This window comes from Scophthalmus maximus, chromosome 10, assembly GCF_022379125.1.
Source record: "Scophthalmus maximus strain ysfricsl-2021 chromosome 10, ASM2237912v1, whole genome shotgun sequence".
Taxonomy (NCBI): domain Eukaryota; kingdom Metazoa; phylum Chordata; class Actinopteri; order Pleuronectiformes; family Scophthalmidae; genus Scophthalmus; species Scophthalmus maximus.
The window spans coordinates 10,897,663-10,923,707 of record NC_061524.1 but is presented as its reverse complement, the minus strand read 5'-3'; the positions used below and the strand labels follow the sequence as shown (position 1 = coordinate 10,923,707).

Below are 26,045 nucleotides of genomic sequence, written 5' to 3'. Positions count from 1 at the left end.
GAAATGTGGTAGATAATATTGTAACCGCTTGTATGAAGAGACTTTGACCATCTTGTAATTTACCACAGGACAAATGCGGAAAAAAGACAGACTCCACAAGGCTGGTGCCAAGGCTAGAATACTGTAATTTTGAGACACACACTCACAAAGGCACACACATCCACAGACACACATGCCTGCAGCTTTCACCACTTCCTGGAAAAACAATGAGAGGAAAGAAAAGTCAACAAACCAAAAGGCATCCAGAGTGACTAGGACTGTAAAATGGACCAGGGATGAGAAGCATTCAGACCAGGGTCAAAGGTAAGTCCCCATGGAAAAGACTTCATTAACTCCAGTCATATCCTGAGTTCATTTAAACAGCCACAGAAAACAGTATCTATCTTCTCACAATCTGCGTTCGTGACAGCCCATGCTGTTGTGACTCACGTGGAAATAAATGAGCATTTCTGCTCCGATATGGAGGATTTTCCTGGCGGTTCTTATGCATTAGACTGACCACAGTTGGTCTATGGCCTTTAATGAGGAATATTTCAGTGAGTGAGCTCTCTCACAGCATTTACATACTGTATATGAACTTAAATTACCTTGTTACCCTAAACTTTCTGCAATAACCTGATTCAATTGAAGTCCAGAGAATACAGATTTCTAAAATATGGCTAAGATATTAACAGAACCTGTTCAAACACAGCTAGAATTCTGCTGGAGAAAACCAATTTCCTTGCTTAACTTGGTTTCAAACTGATTTTTTTTAATAAAAGCAAATGTGCTAATAATACCTTGGTCACATAGGGAAAAGTCATAGTGGCAACAGTGCCGGTGGATGTAGGGAAAGATAATAACTTGCAGTGTTGAATCATTGTATGCAAAATTGTTAAATCCAAAGACTGACTAAAATCTAAAGTGAAGTAAATTACTCTAAATAAGACACAGCTGAAGAGGAGATTCTTTCTTTTTTTTAATTCAGACTTGTGCATAATAAGGGAATTTGAGTGGCCTAGTCCAAATGTTTCCACCAAAAGTAAAAAAAAACTCTTCAGGCGGCTGTATTATATATCATTACTACAGTAACCATGCCAGCACTGGTTCAGAAACATGGCAAGAAAACAAGGAGAAATCTGATTACCCACCAGCAGCATTTAAATCCAGACTCTACAGTAACCTGGTTATTGCAGTGCATGTAAAGGCATTCTCCTATTTCCTGCAGTAACCCCATTTCTCTCATTAACCGTGGCTCGAGTGTGCATGTACATGTAGTGACTGTATGTCCAGATAACTGTATTTCCCACGCAAACCCCTTCATGAACAGGAGTTGAATCAGCAGGACAGTCAGACATCAGTGCCTGAGACTCCTGCTCTTTTGACATCTCCGCTTTGATGTGGACCCCCTCCCTCTGTCCTAAAGTGTGGGTGGAGAGTTGGGGCTTAGAGCGAGAGAGAGGGGTGGAGTGGAGAAGGACGAGAGAGCATGAGGAAGTTACCCATATGTAAGTGGGGGCTTTCCTGGAAGGACATCACTCTCTGTGTGTAACTGTAACTACGGCCGTAGCAGAGCACTGTGCCTTATCATCCCGCACAACGTCCACCTGAAACAATATTTGCACATGAGTGTTCAATTTAACATTTGGGTGACCCCTTCATCACAGTTACAAAATACGCCGCAGCATGGTAGCTCAGGCCAACCCATAATGCAGCATGTGACTAAAGTGGTGGGGAGCATTTTGGAGCACAGAAAAATTATCAAGGGAAAAAAATCTATTTCTCAGAAACATAATCTGATGAGAGAAATTCGCTCACAATACAAAATGTCATATTCAATCATCATTATATCCTAATTATCCCAAGAGGCCGCAAATCTCTCGAAGTAATGTCTCTGAGTATATTAAAATCCATTCAGAAAGAGGAAGATGCAAACTGCTTATACTGCGTTAAGCTCCTTTGGATTAATGTTGTGCAGAGCAGTTTGTTGACTTGAGTTATGCACTGTGCTGGCCCTTTAAAACTTAGATCAAGGTCTCATTGGAAGAAGGCTGTCTCTGCCTGCTGGGTCCTCAGTATATCTGCAAGCCTGTGTTTATAAACCCAAATGGATGAACCATGGCACACAGGGTAATTCTGTCTTTTCAATCTTTGTTTTGTTACCAGTGTCTAATGATAAGAGGCAGGTAAGTCAATAAAGAAAAGATTAAAAATCTGGGGACAGTATGTTCTGAAGTTGTTTTCTTGTGTTGTCAGGCTTTCCATGACAACACAAGGCAAATATGGCAGTCTGCACTACAATGACACCTGCCCCCAGGAAAAAAAACACAGAGCTCCCAACACAAGAGCATGTGACAAGGGCTCATTCTACTGAAGTGAAGGAAAGGGCAGGGAAAACAACGACATCCTCTGAAACATTTCAGTAATTCCAGAAACAAGGCATTCTGGTCAAGCTGAACACTTAGCATGAGTTCAAGAGAGTGTGTGCCGTCTCCCAGACCAGATTGCGGTAAAGGGGAACAGTCACATGAATGTGATCCGTGCTCAGGCTCAGGCTCAGGCCCTAATTATATGGGAACAGAGTGTGGTGTGACAGCTATGGCGGGGATTGCGGTTGTGTCCTAAGAGACTGCAGCTGACCCTGCGGAGAAGGAGAAGGAGGGAAAGTGAGAAAACATGAAGAGTCGACATGAGGAGAGCAGGGAAGAGCAGACGTGTAGGGCATAAAAGTATAAAGGAAAAAATAACAAAAGTGTGTGCGTATGTGTACAATAATAGGGAGGGGGGTTAACAGTGGAGTCAGACTGTCCTATGTATTGCTGCTGAGTAAGGCCGGGGGCTTACAGGAAGGATTTAAAGAGCCACAGCAACACCACAAAGCACCAGGGGGAAGGGGGTTGCTCAGCAGAGGGTGGGCGAGCGGGGAGAGGGACAGGCTGGCTGGAGCAGCTACTCTGATCAGGATCCATTTCCAGCCTGGGCCTTGGAATTCCTTTGTTCCTGTCACAGGTCTCCATTTTCCCCTAGCCTTAATCCCAGCCTGCCTCACGCCCAGTAACACAGAGCAGGGCAGGTAACTCTGCCACAGGCATGCCTCTCTATTTACAGACCAGGTCCCACATAACAGCCACTCACATAAATAGTAATAGCTGCAGTAGCATTGAGAAGAAACAAGATGGGTTTGCACAGGTCGTCACAACAAAATAACACGAGTCATCAGGAAAGGGCTGTGAACCCTCACAGCAGGAGGCTGTGATGGCATGAATTGCTTCTCACCAAAAATGACTGAACAGTTTTTCCAAATTTGATAAACTGTTTTGTCCTGGGGCTGCAGGCCTTCAAAGAGCCAAAAGAGCCAAATAAAGCAAAAGCTTTGACAGGGCAGAGCAATAATCAACCACCCCCCATTTGGTCTCTACACATCCTTCACTTTGTTCACTGGGAGGGAGATGGTCATTCGTAAACACATTCTCCAACAGTAAAGCTATCCAGCAACACTTGTGCTTTCCCTGCAATGGCCATGGCCAGGCTGCCTTAAGCCCCCTTCATGGGGCTGCCAAGAGGAGTCAGTGGTACACTGTGCAGCACTCGCAAAGCCCTCTCCCACGGCTATTAGTGACCATTCATCTGGGGAGCCTGGGAAAATGCCTCTTCAGCCTGCCGTGGCCATGGGGAGAGAGGCTGGCAGGTGTTCCCTCCCTCTAAGCCCTGGCACCTGTGCAGAGAGAGGAAGAAGGAACCAGCTCTGCCACAGGCTACAACAGACTGTAGGTACCACTTTGCCAGCGGTCTTCCAAGTCCTCCGACCTGTAGGAAGCCTCAAACATCAGCCTAAACTCAACCCGAGCCCGGCCTCACATGGAGAGATCAATGTGGCCGTATCAATACTAATGGTAGACATAAGACATCTGGTAATGTGCTTTGGCAGTTTGAAATGGCATGTTAACTAAATCCGTGTAAAACGAGCCTTCTCAGTTTACACTTTACACATACACACAAATATATGAACTACAAAATTAATATCCCCTTGAGCAATACTAGAACAAATGGAAATCAAGATAGGCCACAGTCAGCAATGGAAGTACACAAGATCTAATCTAATGCAGTAAAAGTATCCTGCTGTTCTTATCTGACAATATAGAATAATGTGCAATAAACTACAGGTCAGTCAGTGAAGCATGGCATGTTGTCAAAGAGGACCACGTTTGGCATGAACAGGTTTTCTGACGATCAGTGGCTTCTTCATGAATATAACTGTGACACTCTTTCTGTTGTAGAACATAACCACCAGCCTATTTACTCAAATATCATATCAAATGACAAAAATGTATTTCTCAAAGCACAGAGATCCTATTATGCGCTCATTTTCAATCTGTAATTACTCTGAGAAATGTGGGTGTGTTCATCACGGTCTACCAGGGAGAATGCAGGCCTCTCCCAAGATCCCCTTCCATGGGCTTCTAAAGTCTCGCATGTCCACTCTGCTTGTCCGGAGCCAAAATGTTTGGTGGGAAAAGTTCCCCTCTGTTCATCTCTCTAAAAACATAAATAAATCACATCACTATGAGCTAATCATGAAGTCTCAAATAGCCTGGGTAAAAAAAAAAAAATGAGGGGGGGGGGGGGGGCTGACAGTTGGAAATTGGCCTCCGCAGCTGATATTTGAAGAAATGACTTGGATTTATGTTGGCAAAAGACATGGGACAAGTCCTTCTCTGACATGGTCACTGGATGCTCTACACACACATACACGTAACATAATAAGTACAGAAATACAATAACCCATAGAGATAACTCAGATACATACACTTGCACTGAAGGGCCTTGGAATGTTAAAAACTGTTGATGGCTCATTTGAAGTGCCAACAGCTGAGGCTGTTACGCTGTTCTTACCGCTGTCAGTTGGCGGAAGGCCCTGTGATTTCACACTGGCACCAGCTCAAACGCCGCCTCATACAAGACCCATGGTCCCCCTCCCGAACCATCCCACACATAGCACCACACTCCATCCGCCTATTCTTGGCCCAGACTCCAGTGCTACCCCGCCCAACACCTTTCTCTATATGCAACAAAATGCATGTGCACATGTCCCGGCACATACACGTCTCACTCCGGGATATCCAGCTTAATTCTGCTCTCAAATAACCTAATGCTACACACAGACACACACACACACACACGCAAATTGGTCTTCTGTTGAAACGGATACACGCAGAAAAGCGGCTCCCACTCCCCTGCTATGGACAGTCTGAAAGTCCTGTGAGGATTAGCAGGTTAGCGTTTGACCTGCTTGCAGAACAGACGACCCCAATACTTAATACCCACCCTGAGGTTTGCTGGGCTTCCCTCCCTAAGCCTGTAGTCTGCCCACCCCTTTTTATGGCTCCTGCCTGCCTGCTCACTTCTCACAGTCAAAGTCTCCACCTTTACAGCGCCGCTGTCTCCCTCACATGGGACAATGAAAAGACCAAGAATGTCATTACACTCACTTAAGACTTTTAATGGGACTGCAACACATGAAACTGTGTAGGCCTGTTTGAGGCACTATACCTTTTCATGTTCTGAAAGGGGGAAATTCTCTGATACGGTATAGAGTCAAGTTCCAGTGGTTACATTTTTTTTGGCAGAACTGCAAGGAGCTTAATAATTTTTGCACGCATATTTCACCTCTGAAGTATTGATAGTCCCCTTGTTCATGCAGTGTGTGAATGTTTGCACGCAAGTGTCTGTGTGGGGCTTCAGTCTGTGATCTCCATCATTAGAGATGTCTGTCTCTCCTCAGTCTGTCATGGGGAATATGAGTCAGGCTTTTCAGTAACCTTACACTCTCAGCCTGTTCACACCTAACCCAGGGGGAGGCTATGTCTCTCCAGCACACTATCGCCCCTGCTGATTCTTACCGGTGCCCTGCTTGCACGTGTACCTGCTTACATGTCTATCGAGAAAACGATACAAAGTTACATGCATCTGTGTATGACAACAAACGCAAAGGCGCATACGCCGTTTCAGTGATTGAGAGGACCTAAGTGGAGGGGAGTAGCGTGAGAGGCAGAGCTGCAGCCACAGGAGAAACTTTATGGGCGAACTGCCCTGTAATCCCACTCTCACAGTCAGCCTGCCCTGCTGAGAGAGCCCAGTTTAACTGCCCTTAACTGCTACCTGTGACAAACCTTTCTGCCTTACAACACGCAGCTGGGGGTTCCTCTGAGGCTAGGCTTACAGTGCATCAAAGGCATGTGCGTGGGTGGCTGGGGGGATGTAATTGCATTGCATAATAGGGATGAATTGAATTGGCTTGTTTACATTGGCAAACAAATTTATTATGATATATCTCTGTGTATGCGTTTATATGTGGCAACCGTTTTTGGTGTCATCCAGTTAAGTACAAGTGCAGATAAACACAGGTGTACCAACATCACTTTAACTAGAAGGGTAACAAACATTACCCATTTTTATGTGCAAATGCATCTGAGATGTGCCAAGTTAAACAGTGCAACACAGAATAAAACTTCTATCGGCTCTTGCCTCCACACCCTGGGCGTAGATTGCCACCATGTCCCAACTAGTTCTGTTGTCTTTACACCCACACTCCTCAAAAAGGTAGCATTGAAATATTTTTTAGACTGTTTTGTAACTCCATTCCGATCCTGCTCACCGAGCTCAATGGCCCAGCTCCATGCACACAGCCATATCTCTGTTCTGACGTCGAAAATAATAAATAATGGTTTTAAGCACACAGCCAAAATAAACCATTTTACTTATTCAAGAGTTGATGACAGACACACCTAGGACAAGCAAAGCAAAGACAATGAGGACTTCATTCCAGAGCAATGAGCAACAGTGAATTCAAAACAGAATGAATACAACTTGTACATGAAAGAAGCAAATGGTCTATACAATGAGGGATTGTGAAGCAAAGAAATCCATCAAGATAAATAACCAGAACACTTGGCTCTGGTGCAGTGTAACGAGGATCACAAGATGATGTGGTACCTTTCACAGAAAAGGCTGAAGCAGGTGCTAGCTCCTTCTTGTGCTTGAGCGCTCTTCTATTATGGAGGGAATCTGTGTACTGCTTAACCCTCAGGTCCACAGCATCTTGGACCAGGGCTGTAACCTCCTACAAAACATGCAGAGATATTTCATTACACCAACATCCTGTTAAACTGCTTAGAGACCAAAAGTTTGAATTTGACTTCACAAAGTATTGACGATGAAAATAGTTAGAGCAACAGAGCAGTATGAGTCCCAAGTTATTGGTCTGTATGGCAACTATCTCTGCAAGTAGCTAGGTGGAGAGATGGGAACAGTTTTGCGACAATGAAAACCGCTGAAAAGAAAAGAGAGAAAGCTAAAAGTCATTCTAGATTCCACGCTGCCGCTGTCCTTTGAAAAGGACCCCAGCAGAACAGAAGCCATATATTCAGTCACACACTTATTCACACGCACGCCCTTATCCCTGTGTCTGTACCTCAATGTGGTCCGTAGTAAACCAGCTGGCGTCCTCTTGGCCGCCCAGGGGCAGAACGTGGAGATCCACCAGCACAGCAAAATTCCCACACTGTAACACAAAGAGGAAGGACAGCCAACAGGTTGCTGAGTGGCATTGAGCTCATAGACAACAAAGGAAATCAGAGTGTGGGTGATTGACAGCGAGACAAACCACAACGGCCCCTTATGTCCTCAAACATCACCCCAGGCCTCTCACAGCAAGTCCCCTCCCTCCTGTTTCTCAGTCTAGCCATCTCGCTACCAATCTTTTTACAAAATACTATGATGCTTTCCTGTCCGTCTCCTCATATTCCCCCTCTCTCTGCATAAAAACAATCCTCCTGCTCTGTAAGCTTTGCAATGCAGTCACTGCCGCCGGTCACAATAGGCTGCACAAAACAAGTCTAAAGATTTTCCACGTAATGAAGATTATGCTGCTTTGTGCGAGAGAAGTGATAAAACTCAGATCTACCCCAAAGAACTCCATGTTTCTGCACTTCTGCACTACAACTTTTGAGTGGTGCAGAAAGCTGAGTAGCTGCAGAGTGGATTCCTGAAGCACTACGTCATTGTGTCAACGACAATAAGCTATAAGGGACAGGGAGGCCAGAAATGCCGCGGCTGGTTAAGTCGCCATTACATCTTTCTCAGGCTAGCCTGATTATGGTTTACACATGAGTGCAAAAGCGGCCCGCTGCAGAGAGCAAATGGATGTGGGTCTCGTGTGAACTTCGCCTCTCGCTGGACAAGGAAGTAATGGATGGACTGAGACCACCCACAACATGACACCGAGGAGCAACAAGTACTTCCCTAAAACCTGAAATGATAATGAAGCAAAAAAGCATTGAATTGAATGGGTGGGCTAAAACACAAAAAAAGGTGATTTCAGAACTGGAAAAGAGTGTGCAGAAACAGAAGAAGTTATTCCTTTAGTAATGGGGAATACTTATGCACACTAAACGATTTGTTTCGAGCCAAGCTTGTCCTCTGAGATGAAGTATTGTAGACAGAATGACTAAATTCTACAACGTAGACTTGAGGGATCATCCTACGGCCTCGCTCTCTGGATGACGTGAGAGAATGAATGGAGAGGGTGTGTAGGAGACACCTTGCTACTAAGGTCCAAATTCAGGACACAAGTCTACACTTTCCAACTCTGAAAACTCTGTCCAGTTGTCTCCTTATCTTGGATAAGTTGGATTAGCTTCTTCCTTAAAGGAAAATAGTGATACAGTTCCATTTCGAATATGCATGTTCTACTTGGTGCAGAGGTTTGCCAGCTAAATCTAGGAACAAACTGCACGTGATGCAAAATAAAATAATATCAGAAATTATACAACATAATAAAATAATATCAGTGTTTATGAGCAGAATATATATATATATATATATATATATATATATATATATATATATATATATATATATATATATAAGTACTGGTTAATGTTGTGGAACAACCTTCCACAACAGATTAGTTTTTTTTAAAACATACAAAGTGTTACAGATATTTATAATGAAAACTACAATGACATTATTACTTTTCAGTTTATGTTGAATGGCTTCCAGCATTTTGGGACCAGGTTGGAGTGAATGTAGTGTTTTTACTAAAACATATTTCAATCAATGGCATTAAAAGGTAACATGCTGGCTCTGAGCAAATTAAGCTTCTTAATATTTTGCTTTTTTCCCCCCCAACCACAGTATTTTCCTTTCTCATTGTCTTTCTGTAAATAATAACTGAAGTGAAGTCACCATATGACTGAATGTGTGAATGTTTCAATCAATGTCACTCATATCCTGCACTTTTTCTGCAGAATATGCCAAATACCAACCCTCTAATGTCTGCCAACATGTACTTAAGTATGTCTCTACTAATGGGAACCAAATGGTATTCTAAGTCTAAGTCTAAAAACAATGCATTAATCAGTGATCCTCTGACCCATCCCAATATAGCCTGAAATATGTGAGAACAAGACGCAGTCCCAACATTAAGATGTGATAACGACAAAAATATAGCTCTCTGAAACATTCTCTGGACAAAACACAAGAACACTTAGCAGAAACATCACTGTAAAGGAAATAACTGCAAACATTGTCATACAAAAACATACTTTTACAAAAGCAAAAATGCCATGGACCAGAAATGTTTAAATGTCACCCGTCAATATCAGCTTGTCCCAGTACTCTCTTGATCCCCTGCCCTTTGTCTCATGTCAGTGCACGGATGACTGGTGGCCTCAGCTGACTGCCCCCACAATTACCAGTGTGTGGGAGAGCCTAGCAACAGAGGGTTAAGACCCTGTCAATCCAAACAGGGACCAACTAGTGGGCCAGCCCCATGGAGGTTTCTTGGGGTTGGACCTGACACACGCTGAATGTGTTTTGTTATTTGAGGTTTAGATTTAAGACACCCAAAAATGACATTAAGATAATATTAAGAAATCTACTACTATGCACGAATTACCATTTTATTTGGTAATAATGGGCCTGTGATTATTACTGAACTTGTAATGTTCCGCTCTTGTTGACAATGTGTCAATTCACTTCCATGACGATTCCTGTGGTCATGGGTAATGGTGGTGTGGCATCTGACTGCTTTACAGAGGGGGAGGTTTTACTAATCCATGCGTGAATATCCAGGCAAGGACAGCAAGATCAATCTTGTAGGGTACTGTGGGTAGCTAAAATAATTAAAGCTATGCGCACTCTAAGGAGCAACACAAGGCTTAATTTGATCAATACCTTGGAAAGAAGGGGCCAGTGTAAGGTTTAGAGTGGTCTTTGTGGAGATGCGCAGCAGAGTGAATCCCCTAAAGTGGTTTCTGAGCTTCTGACGTAGTGTGTTTTGGGCTGAAAGCCAGACATCTAGCGAGTCTTAGACTAACTTCCTTTTATCACATTAGAGCAGCAGACAAGACTCGACTGGGAACTGGACATTAATGATAAACACTAGTCTGCCCCTTACACAAAAAGGCATGTGATACCCTGAGATTCTCAGGAATGGGGGATTTTGTCAGGAATGCAAACTAATGCAATCACGGTAATGAGAAAACAATTAATTTGCCCAGTAGAACTTGTGGTTTGCTTGAGGCAAACATTTCCCTCTAAAGTGTCAATCTTTGAGTCCAGGCTGTGGTGTTTAGGTGCAGCTACCAGAGCTTTTACAAAGAACGTGGCAGATAAGACAAAAAAGCAGCAGAATCTTACACAAAGGCTCTGACCACAATCACATCATGTGGTCTAAATTTGTCAAATCGCAGCAAAAAGAGTGACCAGTGGATCGCTAAGCTGAACTCTGCCATGAACTATGACCTCCAAGTATCCCCCTTAAAGCCCAGCTAAAGTTCCTCTTTAGTGAGATTTGTGCACCACAAGAACCTTGTCTTCCTTGAGCAAAGTAATCTGAAAGTACCTAAATTAAATCCTGCATGCATCATTAAAGCTACACTATGTTGTGTACTTTGCATGAACAGATTTAAGGCGATACTCTGAGCAACTGTCACTGAAAGGTTTGATAAAGGGCCAAGTTCTGGAGGAAGTTACTCTTTCCATGAATACTAAAGTGGGCCACCACTGCTTTGTTCTTTGTTTTGCACAGGCCTTTTAGAGTTATGAACAGAAGCTGAAGGCTGAATGAGAGGCAGCAAGGAGCACTACTTAATACCAAATCCTTTATTGTACCATCTTTGTGTGCCGTCACACACTGAATGAATAGGACTGAGTCTTCCTGCAGGCAAAGCTCAACTTCTCTATCCTAATTCTCCCCACTGCCAATCTGATCAATGTTGCCTGCAGGAAAAAAAAAGGGTTAACAGAGATAAAAACATTAGAAATGTTGCCCACAGTCCAAAGCACAACATGAGAGAAATCTGCAACTTTATATTTCCTGTCTGTAAATAAACGACTCCTGACTCAGACTCACTGATGGCTCCTTTCCCTTTTCTGGTCCTCAGAGCTCTGGTCTATATCACTCTCAGTTCCCAAAACACTCTCTACCTTCCCTTATCTCTCCCCAAGACCCAGCTCTCCATCCTCCCCTCTGTGCTGCTCTGAGTTGGGCATGGGGCCCAAACTTCAGCAGCTTCACCCGCCTCCCCACCTCGCTGCCCTTTGCCATTGCTATCGCGCAGTATAAGAACCAGACCTTCTCGGACTGCACTTAGCTCAGAGGCTAACACTAACCAGCCACAGATGTTTACATTGGGAGAGAAGGGGCAACAGATGCGGTCTCACTCAATAAAACTTGCATCTCTCCCACTCTCCCTTTGTCGCTCTCTTTTTCGGACTTTCTCTCTCTTTTCTGCAAGCCTGCATATAACCCAGGGGAGCTCTTTAGATCTGTGGGTGGGACAACCCTGCTCTCAGGCCTTATTTGTCTGCTGTTTCTGTGCTGTGAGTCACCTGGGTTTCCCCCTTAAAAAAAAAAGAAGACATTTCTAGTTTCCAATTTTTTTATACTGCCAGATACTCAGCAGTGAAGCCTCAGTCTTGATTATTATTGAAGAGAACGTTATTTACAGTGTGTGTGGAAGCATTTTGTGAACAAAGCTTCCTTCATGCAGGTGCAGGTTAACACACCTGAGTCCTCTTTATTTCATGATAAAAAGAGACACAACCCAGCAGAGGAATTCCAGCAGCAAGAACAGACAGGAATATCTCCAGGTAACACACGGCAAACAAAACTTAGGCAGTCACATCCTTGAGAAACTGCTAAGCAAACAGAAACAGCAGGCTGAGAAGTGTTTCTCATTAGGAAATGTAAATTCTGTCTGGCAATACAGGGCAGTGATGAGATGAAAGGGGGATTTCCTTTTTTTCCACTGTCACCTTCTCTTTTAAAAGATTCCCCAAGTTGGAAAATGGCAAAATCTAACTTCAATGATTTGTACAGAAGCGAGATGTGTGGTCCGATATGAGCTCATCTACACAGTGACAACAACACTAAACAGCACATAAACCTCTGACATTAAACTGCTCTGTGATACCTCAAACTTTCTATTCTTAAAAAACACTTTGGTCTCTGTCTAAAGCTACTACATTAGATGGTTAGAAAGTATGCAGTGCATATTGCTAATAGGAGGCAGATTGCAGGGTTCTGCCACAGTAATGTCCTGGAAGAAAGCAAGTGCTTCAGTGGATCAGTGTTTTAGCCTGTAGGCCCTTTTCAGGAGGTCTGAGAAGTGGCAGGTCACTATATAGTGTAAGCCAGTTTAAGAGGGCCCATACCAGCCCCTCCTGCAGTTCCGCAGACCAGGGAGGGAGCTGCGTTGAAAACATTTTTGGGAGAAAGGATCATAAAACATACTGCTGTACATCCTACTAAACATGGCAAGGTTAATTGAAGAACATAACTCATTATTGCTTCAAAAATCCTCAGTCTCTGTGCAAAGATGGCAAACAGAGTTTGCAACATGCATTTGTAACAACAGTGTCTTTGCAGATTTCTAGTCTTTAATGTCCTGAGAAGTTAATTCACTCATTAAAAACGTGGGGGATAGTGGTGTTTGTTTTGCAAAAGAGAAGCCCTGGGTAGTGCCTTGAATGCTGTTCTTTGGACTGATCCCTTCTCACATAATTGTTTGTGGTTACTTGGTTAAGCATGGCAGAGGCTGCCTGTGTGCATTTTCTCAGGCAGCGTAACACAACAGTATCATTATGTGCCCAGTGGGAAGGAACCTTCCGTGAACCGCCAGGGTTTTACTCTCCCACAACCAACCAAGGGGGGTCATGGGGTGGCCTGTATGCAGGCATGCATATGAAACAAATAAAGGGAGCAAATGCAATATCTGGTCAACTAGGCACACATGGCATTATGGAGGATGTGAGAGATCAGCGCGAATGTCTGCTGCCCTCATCCAAAACTCAGAATAAATGAAACGTCAACAAAAGAGAGACCGGTGGCTTTCCCTGCACTTAACAAAAACATCTGATGTACATTATTCCTGACAGAGCATCAGACACAGGATGAACAGCTTGGCTTTTTAATAGAATGAGTTTCCTCTGCTCTGTGCCGGCATCCATTGACAAAAGGCTCTGAGGGAGGCCGTCAGTTTAGATTTGCAGAAGGTGATCAGAAACATCTTCTAAAGGATGAATAACATCAGTTTGTGGCGATGAGACGATTGACACGTGTATCTACCTCCCCCTAGCGGCCAGATAATTCACTAATGAGGAGAAGCAAACAATGGATGTAGGCAACACAGAATGTTTTAATAGAATATTAATATTGTAAATGTCAGAGAACCGAGCATGCATTCATGTGTTGCAAATGCACCAAAAATCCCCTTTGTTAGATACTTTGTAACATATGACATATGTACATGATCCGATAAGAATAAAATGTACATGTTTTGCTGAGCGTTTACGTTTGGTTCCAACTTTTTTTTTTAAAGAGATTTGTAATTAGATCATCTTCCTTTGCTAAATGTGTGCACACAACGCTGCAATATAAAATATAATATGAAATAATAATCAGGTTTACAAGGATACAGCTTGGAATGAATTGAGTTTGCGTTACTGCATGATTACAATGTTCTAAAAAAGTAAACGTCATTAACGTACATTCCAGTGTTCTTAACCCCGAACCGACTTCAAACTTGCACTACCAGTGTCTGTTTAGAATACATTTCTATTCCACTTACCTTAATGACAAATTTGCGAGGAGCCATTGGAGTGAAAACAGCAGTCAGTTTCTCCTGAAACAAATATAAAGTCATGGGTTACATGTAAGCAAATAAAAATATGAGCAAGTTTGGCAGATTAACCTATATACTACATGAACGTGGCCTCTTCACGTGCAATACACAACAACTAGAGTTCGCCTGGTTGTTGCAACGTGAGGGTTCAGTTAATCTAAGGAGCCCCGGACTCACACGAAGAAGTATTACTGCTAAGATACACCAGGGGCTCTAACGTTGAGCCATAAACAGCAAGTGACACGTTAACTATACTATAAAGGCGTAATAACAAGCAGATATATTCGATGTAACGTTGTGTAAGAACATTGGTATTAACGACAGACACATACCGCCAACGGTTTTGAATGTTTGTCAAGCGAGAGGGCTGCGTGTGATGACGTCAGTGTCCGTTTGTAGTCCAACTGCCCGTCTTCTTCGGAGCTTCTGTCAAACAACTGGCTTCTACCCCGGAGTGTGCAATGCAGCTAAGCGACTTTCTATCTCTGAAATGCAGCAGTGGACTGAAGTTATGAAGGAATTCGGTGATATTCTGTCTTGACAGCAACAACATCTAAACACTACGAGAGAAGCGACTCTTGGTCGAAAAGGTCCCCACTAGGACCCAACGCTCGAACCGCCACCATGGAAACGACGTACGTCTTCAAATAGCCTTTATTAATGTCGAAATTGAACAATGCCGGTTTGTGTATAATACTACTTTTACCATTAAATACACATTATAACATGAACTAAATAATATGTTTTACTTTTTTATTTTAATGAATAAACTGTCTATGCAAAATTTGTGTCATATTTGTGGTCAGGCAACGCTGTGAGTGTCCTCGTGAGAGTCTTGGCAAGCAGAGGCGCCCAAGATGGAAGCACCAAATGCAGACTTTTCCATCAAATTCAGCTGGACGTTATTAAATACCACGGCTGTCAATAACTCGGTTTGAGTAAAGCCACACTCGGTGTTAAACGTTATTCCAAGCGACTTTAAATGGTCAACGAGGTAACCTGCGTTGCCATTGCGTCGAGGATTTGCTTTGCGTTAGTGATGTCCCGACATGTCAAGAAGTCCCCATCTCTTTGCACGGATCGACCACTGGACAACGCTGACATTTGCAACAAGCTCAGTTTGCTGCGGCAGCTGCTGGCGTCTTGTTTCGGTCCGACGGGGCGACTGAAACAGGTTCACAACAGCATTGGGGGCTGCGTTGTTACCACCTCGACCTCCTCTGTTCTTCTCCCGGCCATTTCATCCGCACAGCCTTTCGTTAATCTGATTAAAAGCTCGATTCTCAACCACGTTTCTCGTTTCAGCGACTGCGGCCTGTTCGCTGCCACTCTCTGCTTGGCCCTCGTTGAGAGAGCGAAGCAAAGTGGCCTGGGGGGGAATGTGGCCATCGGCCTGAACAAGCACTTACTGGGTCTGTGCGTCAGTTACCTGCAGAGAGAGGACTGCGGTTGCAAGGTGAAGCTCGACTTCGGCAGCAGCCAGCACCTGGTCACGCTGGCTCGCAGCATCATCTCCAGCAAACCAGCGTGTGTGCTCACAGAGCAAGAGACGCTTCACATCAGCAAGTTGGCATCGCAGGCTTTTCTGCTGACTCTCCCCTGTGCCAACCCAGGCACAGTCACTCTGGGCAGGACTGTGACTGCTTCAGTTGAGGGCCACTCTGTGCTCGCCTCCGCAGTCTTCCCAGGCTTACTGCTGGATGTGACCGGTGCCCTTTGCCCCCACAAAGCAGAGAGCCTAAATTCAAGTCCAATGTGTGTGGTGTTGTTCAGTGCGTCCCTTGCCGGAGACCTCCCTGAACTTGGGGATGGGATAGTCGAGGTTCCCTCAGGTGTGGACACGGACTCGCAGATCCTGGATCAACTCCTGGAGCTCGGCAAGCAGGCGGTTAAAGACGAGGTGAAGCTCTTCGTTTGCCAGAAGGTCATCCACCCAGTCATACAGCAATACCTGAGGAGTCAAGGCATCATTGTGATAGAGAGACTGGGGGTCACTCTCATGGAGCCACTTATTCAGCTCACAGGTAGGCCCTCAAGTACAGGCATAGACCTGCGAGCAGACTTATCATTGCAGATCTATGTTATGCAGAGAAGTACCAGTTGAACCCACAAAAATCTGTTACATTACATGTATTATTATCTTGTAGTTATTTATCTACCTATGTAATATTACAGCAAAGCAGTAATTTGACTCATGTAAAATACTCATGTACATCACATACTCATGTATGTGATTTACAGTAGCTTCACGCAAGGTAACACTGAATAATCACACATTTAATGTTGTATCAATATAAAACATGTCTAACTATTTAAAGTGCTAGGAACACTGCACTCTATGTTCAATAAACTAATAGTCAACTGTCCAGACAGGAAATACTTCATACCCTAATTACTTTGTTCTGTATCTGAGATCCTGTTTAATATGTATTTCAACAAATAGGTGCTCAACCTGTGGCCACATTGCATAGCACACTTCCAGCCAAGGCCTACGGGAAGGTGAGGGATCTCAGTATAAGGCAGTTTGGATCCAAGACTATGCTGCATTTACATCCCCCAGGGGAATCTGCAATCTGCACGATGGTCCTCTGCCACAGGAACGAGACAATGCTAAGCGAGCTGAAGGTAAGACAAAGTGAGGAGTGGTACGTTCATAATATCAGATGGCTCTCCACTAATAATACAGTATATGGCACCATAAAACACAATTTGTAAGGCGTTTCTCTAACAAAGCCATGGGGAGAGTTTCAGTTCTTCTGAGGCACTTTTGATAAAAGTACTGTATCCACCAACTGGCAACGGATGATTTTTAAACTTTAAAATGCACAAAAATAGATTTTTAATACATATATCAGCTTGGTCCAGTAACAGGTGCAAATGTGATAGATGAACTGATGTCTCACCATCTGTTAAAGGTGGTGTGCCAGAAGACAGAAAATGTTTTGAGGCTCACCCTTAGGGAGCCATCTGCCTTACTTGGAGGTGGATGTACAGAGACCCACTTGGCTGCTTACGTCAGACACAAGGTGAGAACCAATATCTATGGCTTAACAACTCGGAATGTATTGATTTCACTTAATTTTCACAGCTATCACATTGAACAAAGTCTTGATTATGTTATATTTTTCACCGTAGAGCATGAATGAAGTAACAGAGACTGCAGCAGTATTAGGGTGCTCACAGTCAGAGTACCTTCTTGGCGTGGAGGGATTCTGCCATTCTCTGGAGTCTGTGGCCAAAGCACTGGAGCACAATGGTGGGAATTCTTTCATTGATCTGACACATGCTCACCACTGGACCCTCCGTGCAGATGTGATGAGCGGATGCATGGAGGATATGACGGGCCTCTGTGGCTGTGGACTGGTGGAAGGTAGCCCAAGTAGGAAGTGGACTTGTCTAAACTCTAAATACACAGAGTTCTCACCAGCATCCCCGTCTAGAGATTCTCCTGTGCAGCCACGTGTGCTGGACTCCTTCACGGCTAAACTCAATGCATTGCAAGTGGCTGTAGAAACTGCTAATCTTGCACTAGATGTGAGATATATAATTCAAGATGTGAACTAGTAGAAAAGGTATTTTGTCTAGTGCTGGATTCTGTAAAAAGTTTCAACAAAAAACATTGAACATAAACTTCATGAAGGGAGGATTTATTGCAGGACTTCTGTATAAGACTGCATTTATTTTTGCTTTAGGTACTCAATATAATAGCATTTACCATGTATACATACTGTTTGGACAGTTTTTAGTCTCTAAAATGAAGAAACCATGAGTTCATTTTACCATTTTCCTCCCACCAGGTCTTTCTCCTGGTAACATTTCTGAATGTCTCCATGGTCATTGACAGTGGATAAACGTATTGGACATTAATTCTAAACAGGATAATTTTGTCAAGTTTACCTTAGTAGTGTAGTTAGCAATGCACTGTACATGGTTTAAAAATCTATTGCAACGTTGGAGTAAACAAAAATCGCCAGTGATTAAAAAAAAATAAAAAATCAAGTGTATAAACCAAGTAAACATTTTTTTGTGATTGTAGATACTTGAAGAACAAGACACCAGAGCAGACATGCTTTTCAGTACAGTTTACTTGTTTTGTAACATGAACCCTTGGCCTTATGGGAAGAGCCTTATGGGATGCTTTGTCAGTGGAACCTGAGATCAGAACAACTCCATTCACGGAGAAGTTGAGTAGAATATTTTAGGTTTGTGACATGTAAGTTCCCATTCTCTCAGCCACAGAAAAATAATACAAAAAACATTTCTATAAGACAAAACAATAAACAGAAAAGGAACAGTGTTGAGGTTCAGTCTCGTCTCTCTCTACAGGAATGAGGTGAGGTGGAGAAAACAGAACACCACTCCCCACTCGAGAAGGAGAAAACAGTTGGTGCCATTTTTGACCAACAGATGAGAGTAACAGATCACACACTCCTGGAGTGCTGGGTGAGATGGAGATATTGGTGGGCACAAGGCAAGGGGCTGGGTACATGTGGAAAAAAAAACTAAAAAGTACACGTTCTAAAATAAGACTAAGTGAGAATACGCTTTGTATGTATATGTGCAACAGTGATAAAAGGCACAATAGCAGTGTGTCATGCTTCAGTTTCCCTTAAATTAACGCCAGGGGTGAGGTGAGTCTGGAGATTAATTTTTTAAGTCTGTGCTCACTTGCTTTAACCAGATATTGTAGCTTAATGCTTATAGTGCCGAGAGAGGGAGACCAATGTTCGGGGACTGCATCATTTTAATGGGAATCCTTGACTTCAGCAAAAGTCAGTCAGGAGAGAAGTGATGTTCAGGTCTCAAATGAAAAGGACAGCAGACATTGTCATACTGTCATTGAAAGCCTATACTGCCACTGTGAATCATCAGGTTTACTGCATTCGGGTTTTGTTTGCATTTTCTTAATGTATGACAATAGTAGGAGTATTTCAAGCAGCATGACTCATTTCATAATATATCATAACTGTGAATTTTCTTTTTTGCACATTTACATCCAACATATCCAAAATAGAGCAGGGACCAACGAGTGACACTATTCTGGGTACATTGTTTCCGTGAATCATGATTTTGCTGATCTTAAAACGCCATTTGTTCTAGTTGACCTTGCTTAAATGATATTCGGGCAGCTCTTCATTGAGTAACAAAACTGGAGAAAGAAAAAAATTTGAATAAGGATGAAGACTTAATTCTTCCCAATAACATTTGGCATTCATAAAACAAAACATAACAAATAATTGATAAATAGAGCTGTAGATTACTACCTAGTGAACAGATTTAGTAACAGTCCCTAAAATTTAAGCAAACCAACTAGGTCATCTCGCTATTTTTGTTCCAGCCAAAACAGAAGCTTTACTACTCTGACAGAATTGAACTTGCAACAAAAGACAAAAATGTGATCGAGTCTCTTGTACGCAAAATTCAAAAACTACAGAGATTCAAGGTGGCAGTGTAAACAAAGACTAGACGTGTTAGTGTTGGGAGTCATTTACACTATATCCAGCTTTGATGACATTTCTGTGGCACCCACAACCGCAGTCTGGCCCTCAAAACCATGAATATAACGCTACACATGTATAATTGGAATCTGGGAGCACAAATTTAACAGGCAAACCATGTTGTTGGCTTTGGATCTAAACTGACAACACTGCTGTTGTTCAGATGTACACACTACTTGAGTAAATACCATCACACCTAATAATACTACTACTCAAAAAGGGAGAAATAAATGGAATAGAATATGAGTAAAAGATAATATTTAATAAACTATTATAAGAGTAATAATATTTTTGGTTTTGTACAGGGGGTTAGTGAACTCTGTTGGGTGCAGCCCTTTGTTAGCATCTACAATATACGTAATGCGACAGTAGTAATTACCAATGACAGTTTAAAAATTAAAGTCGCGTGTAGCTTAAAGCCGTCAGTCAAAACTCTCACTTCGTTTGCATCTGGCAACATTTCTGTATTCTCCATTAAGATCTGCAGTTTTATTTTCATTCCTCTTCAGAGGCAAATAACATGAGCACAGATTGCCAAGAGTCCAAATGCAAAGATTGCATTACAACTCAAATCCATCGCTAGTCAGGAAAACTAAATGGACTAAGAGGACAACTACAGTCCCTGCAAAAATCCAAATAATCCCCCTCCCAGCAAAATCATTACGCATTCTTCAAATCCCCTCAAACAATTTGCTCCAACATAATCTTGAAACTGCACTACAAGCAAATGTATCAACCAAAACTCTGAGACACACTTCAAACTGAGAGGAGGGATGAGAAGAGGGAGAGACAGAGAAAGAAGACTTTATTGGCTTTGTATGTCTAGGTCTTCCTGCAAATAGTGGGTGCATTTGGGGGTGGGGTGAGTGGGGGGTGGGGGGTGGGGGGTCTGGGGGTTATGGCGATAGATAGTAACGACAGGGTGGCGGCGCTGCATTGGTCCCTGCGAAAGTCGACCTCAATGAACGACGAGTGCCCCAGCAGCGTAACTCACGGAGCTGTCATGCCAGTTCCTGCACTCGCTTGACTGGGCGTAGTTCAGGAAAGAGAAGTTCATTTCTAAACCAGACTTCCTCAGCTCAGCCACAGCCTGAAAAACAGAAAAGATCCACGTGGTCATCAATTCACACCATGTGGCACGGCAAGTGTGTATACACAAACCAGCAATAACCACAGAGTGTCTCATTCTCATGACAGAAGATACATTTTTTAAACTAAGTTTTCTTTTTTTTTACTGTTCTTTGCTGCTAAACATTTGCTAGGTTAGCTAACAATTTGCTACCATTATCATTACAAACTGCATATGAACTGTGTGAGAATGGAGAGCTTCATGTGTATCAAAAAGGGGGGGGGGGTTCCACATATTCAACTAAACCACCAGTAACATGTTAAAACTGCTGCACCAGATGAGTCTCTTTTTCTGTAGTACTTACATTTAGCAGCACTCCAATCGGGTGACGCCCACAGATGGTGTTGCGGTATTTCTTCAAGTAGTTGGTGAAAGACATGGGATCCAGCTGCTCTATAATGCCCATCCCCTTCACAAGCAGAAGAAAAAGTGGAACAGAGATTATAAAACCTTAATGTGCCCTGTTTTTAAATTTTTTGACTATCCAAAATGTACACAATTCATTTTTATAGGTAGTTTTTTTTTAATCAAATTTGATCAATCCATAAATAACATGAATACGATATTCAAAATGCCAGTGCAATCACTCATAGAATTGTGGGTGTCACTGTAACAGTAATGTCTGATAAATAACACCTTTTACATATTTGATTCCACCCCTAACCCTTGATCTCACATTAAAATCAAATATGCGTTTACCATTTTATCAAGATGCTCAATAGACCTGTAGATCTCCCCTTGAGATTCATCGTAGTATGTGTAGCGGAACCGTTGACCTTCAAAAGAGAAATGGACACAGACATATCACATTTATGACATAGAGGGCCAAATTTGCACAAACAACACTTTTGTGGACATGATAATCTCAGAGAATGAGTGTTGCTTTTATTTTTCAGTTCCTACCCCAGTGGCAGAAGTCAGATGAGATGATGAAAAGGTTTGAAGGGTCTGCCAAATACTTGCTGAGCAGCTTCCCATATTCCTGCTCCTTAGATTCACTCAGGGCACCCACAAGCACAGGGACGATGCTAAACTCGTCTTTGTGGCTGCAACATCAGATTATTACATTAACAACTTGAGCACAATAACTGCACCTCGCTGTCAAAACTGTGTCCTATGGTCATGGGTGAAAATAGAATCTATCAATTCAGTTCGAACATCAATCTGTGAAAAAGAAAAGGGAAGACTCCAGCCTGCTGCACAATGACCTGACACTAGTGCATCTCACCTTTATACACTTCAACAACTACATTAATAATGTTTCTCTAAAGGTTATAGTTAAATATTGTCTGTACAATATGTACTAAGCTACTGTGCTCGGTTCACTTCCTACTACCTGATCCCTGCTTTTCTGAACCAAGAATATGCCTTTGACTCCAGCCAACATGAGAGAAGGCTGTATCGATTATACATGTCATACTTTTACAGCAATTAAAGGAAAGTACAGGACTAAAACAACGATTGTAATGTAATGTTCTTATTTGTTCAATGGTAGTTGAACAAAACAAAATAAAAGTTTAATTCTATGAGACTTTCCCCTCTGAGAGGATATAGTGTCAATTATTTAGTTCAGTGAATGTGCATTACCTCTCCATGGCTTTAGCAGTGTAAGGCAAGTGCATTTCAATACTGTGCTCGTTCTCATCAGTCTGAAGAGTGATCCGCTCAAACAACCCAGTTTTCCAGAGGTCAGAATAAACTGTGAAACAAAGGTGAATTTCACTTTATTTTACGCATGTTATCATGGCCATATCTACCGCTTAAGTCATTTTTGGAAATCCTATAAATTGGGAATCCTGACAATTGCCTCGCTGCTTGAAACATCATCATTGACAAAGTCGTTTCAGAAGTGTTTGGTTCAAAGAGCATCACCTCCCAAGACTGTTTAAGGGCTGACTCTGCATGTTGGACCTCTATGTGGGCTTAACTATAAAGACAAGGTCAGAAATAGTTCTGGATATATATTATTCACCTGCAATGTTCCAAAATGACTGAAAAACACTTAACAAGCCTAAACTGCAATTCCAACTATGGCTGTGTTGGTCCCTCACATCTCCGCTTAAATGCCTTCCAAAATAATAGACCGGTTAGCATGTACAGTATGAAGTGATACTGAGCAACAAACACACAGTGAGTGAAAACAGTACATACCCTTCTGGTCAATTCTCAGGTCATAGAGAGGTGTTCTATAGATGTCTGCAGGTGACAGGGCACAGCGGGAGAGGGGCACATGGTGTGAGGGTCCCAGGATGAACACCCTACGACTGAAGGGCAACAGGACTTAACCTCACTCCATTCAGGAAAGGCACACCGCCGGCACTATATTCTACTATCTAAACTAACGTGTTCATTCTTTTGGGGGGGTAATGTAAAACAAGAAACAGTCATATAAAGCATCATTTTCTTTATGAAATTTAAAAATAAATAAAAAAGGAAGAAATAGAAAACTGAAATCTGAATGACTTACGTAATAGAGGGATCAACCTGCTTGTAGGCATGTGCCGCACAAGAACCACAATAGGTATACCCAGCATGCCTGCACACAAAAACATGTCAAATTAGAATGAGATGACATCACAGAAACCATTGGACATATAAGATTCTATTTTCTTCGAATTGTCAAAATATTCTTACGGCGCAATGATGGCTCTAGCAGGTTTGATCGTGGACTGTGCTTGGGACAGCCAGCCCTCGAGTTGTGCATTCAGCTGCGATCCTGAATAGATACAAAAAAGACAATTTCTGTTATTAAAGAGAATCTACCAACACATACTGTTTTCTCTGTGTCTCCCTACAAGACAGACAATGACAGAACATGCCAGAACTAAGAAAAAACTGAATTGTCTGATCAATACAAATGGGGATTGACTGACACAGGAAAGCCACGGCCATAGATCACAGAGATCCAAGTTCATTTTCAGTATCAACGTGACATTTCAAATATTCTGCTTGATTATAATGGAACACACTGTCCTGCTTCACAGTGCAAAATACCAGTGACACTCTCCCCAGTGCCCAGAGCTGCTTCCTTTGCATGAAGTTCTGTCAAGATTAACGCAAGGATTGGTTTAATTACATCTGCAGGAAAAACAAACAACCGATATAATTAGTTGAATAGCAATTAGCAAGGACGTCGGGGCCAAATGAGATTAACGTTAGCAGCCTTTAGATGAATGTATGGACGGATTCTTATTTATATTAACATTTGTGTTGTGTTTAACTACTGAATGTGTTCTTGGTTATTATTGACAATGCAGTAAACCAAGCTCGGAGGGGATAAACAGGCAGTCCTACAGGGCTCCACAGAAAACAACCCAGTGGCAAGCTGGTGAAATGGGGGAAGGGGTGCAACAGGAACCTTGATGTCCCTGCCCTGCCCTGCACAGCCCTTTGTTTCACGACAGGGAAACATCTACCTTCCTCGAGTCAGGGCCAGCGACCAGCGTGACCACTGTCACAGCAGCAGCTTCAGTTGGGGGAAATATATATATATGTATATATGTATCTGTATCTAGCCAGACAGCTGGGAGGCCAGGAAGTTCTGCAATGTTAGCCGAGTAAGCTCATGTTGAGCTGGCGGGTTAGATAACCTGTCAAAGATCACGCCGAATGGCACATGTCAGCTGCTTGTTTGGAAACATTTCCATCGACCGAACGAGGAGGAAAATGCTGAATTCGCTCAAACCAACTGTGCAACAATGGGGCAACCGAGCTGAGGCAGTCGATAGCAGCTACATGTTAGCTAGCCCACTTTTAAACCAACTGGATTATCGTTACAACCATAACGTTAGCCGTGACCATCTGCTGTGGCATGCCATGATTTCGACAGGTTATTTTTGTTTTACCTTCATGGTGGTTATGCAAAATAAATGGGCAACAAACCCCCGTCAACACACTGACGTGAGAAAACAACAACAACCAGCTAGCATTCGGCGTGCTAACGCTGACGGGGTTCTCGATGGCAGTTACCCGAAGCAGAGTACCAGGTCCCGGCATGATTTGCTTCTCTGCACACCACTCGGTTCGACATCTTGGTTCCCCAGCCGCCTATCTTGGTCTGCTTGACTCGTGTCAGGCGATACAAATTGAATCGCAGAAGCCGGTGTTGGCAAAGCCGGAGACGAACCACCGCCTGATGGCTCACTTGATTGTAAAGACAAAGGACAGGCAGACTGATGAGACAGCTGGGCTAGCAGGCTAACACGCTTAGCGCTCCGTCAGCTGGTCGCTGTGTTGTTACTGAGTTAGCAGCTAACAGTCAGCTTGTCAGACAGCCTGGCGAAATGTTTCGAACAAATTTTGAAAAGGCACAATCTACAAAATCTGTGTAATGTGCTAATACTAAACAGCAGGACGCGTAAAGCCAAGGAGCTGTCACAGTCGGAATTTGAGGATTACTGTGGTTAGTCTACAGAGGCAGGTAATGGGCGTGTCTGACGTGACAATCCGAGCTACGTCAAAGCATTCCGATTGGATGCCGGATTAGAAAACAACAAAGTCATTCGTGGAAAGAATCGGGAGGCGTGGCCCTTGCCAAAATGATGGTTTGATTATGAAGTCGTCTGCCCGTGAGGTGAGCGGGTACAGTGTGACAGAGGAGGCACCTCCTCCACAGGACAATACTTTGAGATAAGTGCTTTCTGATAGGAAAAATATCTCATCCGAGTTTATTCTTTCTTATCCATGCGTTCATAGATTAATATATATATATATATATATATATATATATATAAAACAAAAGAATAAACCAAACTCAGAAGAGCAGACACAATGTAAGTGAGTGAAAATACTGGGGAGCAATATATATTTACTATCCTACTATCCTACGCTTTTATGTTTGTAAATGGATCTTTAAGGTGTAAACAAAATTGTTTTAATTGCTAGGTAGGTAAAAATGAGAGGGAAAGAATATTACATACATACGACATACCTATATTGAAAAAAAGACAATCGTCATCTCAAAAAACAAGTAAAAGAAATGTAATTACAACAAAACACAATCCAACAAAGGTCAAAAGTTATTTGGCACCGACCATGTCAGCTCTGCATTCAACAAACTACAGGAACCATTAAGCATATTTCTATGATTAATTTGAAACACCTTTCAGACAAGAGCATATTCAGGACTGGTCAGTTGTCAATAGGTGTCACTAAGTCTGTCTCAATATCCAATATCCAAGAAGACTTGACAAGGTAGCATATTCATTTGAGGTACAATTTTAACATCATAGTGCTGACATCATCGTATTG

General features: G+C 42.7%; 3 protein-coding genes across 4 annotated transcripts in view; 1 reads left to right on the top strand and 2 right to left on the bottom strand.

Annotated features, from left to right (window-relative positions):
- LOC118284090 (SLX4 interacting protein) overlaps positions 1-14,763 on the bottom strand; it is a 28,616-nt gene extending 13,853 nt beyond the window's left edge. Inside the window, exons 1-4 of one of the 2 annotated variants that reach the window (XM_035606725.2) lie at positions 14,501-14,763; positions 14,115-14,168; positions 7,451-7,540; positions 6,973-7,099 (exon numbers count right to left, since the gene is read on the bottom strand). In XM_035606725.2, the coding sequence (XP_035462618.1) occupies positions 6,973-7,099; positions 7,451-7,540; positions 14,115-14,141 (244 nt within the window). In that variant the 5' untranslated portion in view covers positions 14,142-14,168; positions 14,501-14,763. Of the gene's footprint in view, positions 1-6,972; positions 7,100-7,450; positions 7,541-14,114; positions 14,169-14,345; positions 14,401-14,500 lie in introns of those variants that run through there. The other variant, XM_047335268.1, reaches the window with a different exon arrangement.
- A 247-nt stretch (positions 14,764-15,010) lies between these two features.
- On the top strand, positions 15,011-18,464 carry mkks (MKKS centrosomal shuttling protein). Its single transcript, XM_035606257.2, has 4 exons — positions 15,011-16,192; positions 16,612-16,793; positions 17,084-17,194; positions 17,304-18,464. The coding sequence occupies exons 1-4, from the start codon at positions 15,151-15,153 to the stop codon at positions 17,730-17,732; spliced, it is 1,764 nt and encodes a 587-aa protein (XP_035462150.2). The 5' UTR covers positions 15,011-15,150; the 3' UTR covers positions 17,733-18,464.
- On the bottom strand, positions 18,236-25,214 carry memo1 (mediator of cell motility 1). The gene is made up of 9 exons (XM_035606258.2): positions 24,765-25,214; positions 23,430-23,511; positions 23,263-23,331; positions 22,947-23,059; positions 22,383-22,494; positions 21,699-21,841; positions 21,495-21,571; positions 21,100-21,204; positions 18,236-20,756 (listed from the first exon to the last, which is right to left on the bottom strand). Exons 1-9 carry the CDS (start codon positions 24,823-24,825, stop codon positions 20,625-20,627), a joined length of 894 nt encoding a protein of 297 aa, XP_035462151.1. The 5' UTR covers positions 24,826-25,214; the 3' UTR covers positions 18,236-20,624.
- Between the last annotated feature and the right edge of the window lie 831 nt (positions 25,215-26,045).

Coding starts and splice junctions, on each gene's coding strand:
- memo1 (XM_035606258.2), bottom strand. CDS start 24,825: ATGTCGAACCGAGTGGTGTGCAGAGAAGCAAATCATGCCGGGACCTGG. Junction 23,512..24,764: donor GACCTGGTACTCTGCTTCGG/GTAACTGCCATC, acceptor GTATCTATTCAG/GATCGCAGCTGAATGCACAA. Junction 20,757..21,099: donor CGATTGGAGTGCTGCTAAAT/GTAAGTACTACA, acceptor TCTGTTTTTCAG/GCTGTGGCTGAGCTGAGGAA.
- mkks (XM_035606257.2), top strand. CDS start 15,151: ATGGTCAACGAGGTAACCTGCGTTGCCATTGCGTCGAGGATTTGCTTT. Junction 16,193..16,611: donor GCCACTTATTCAGCTCACAG/GTAGGCCCTCAA, acceptor TTCAACAAATAG/GTGCTCAACCTGTGGCCACA. Junction 16,794..17,083: donor CAATGCTAAGCGAGCTGAAG/GTAAGACAAAGT, acceptor CATCTGTTAAAG/GTGGTGTGCCAGAAGACAGA.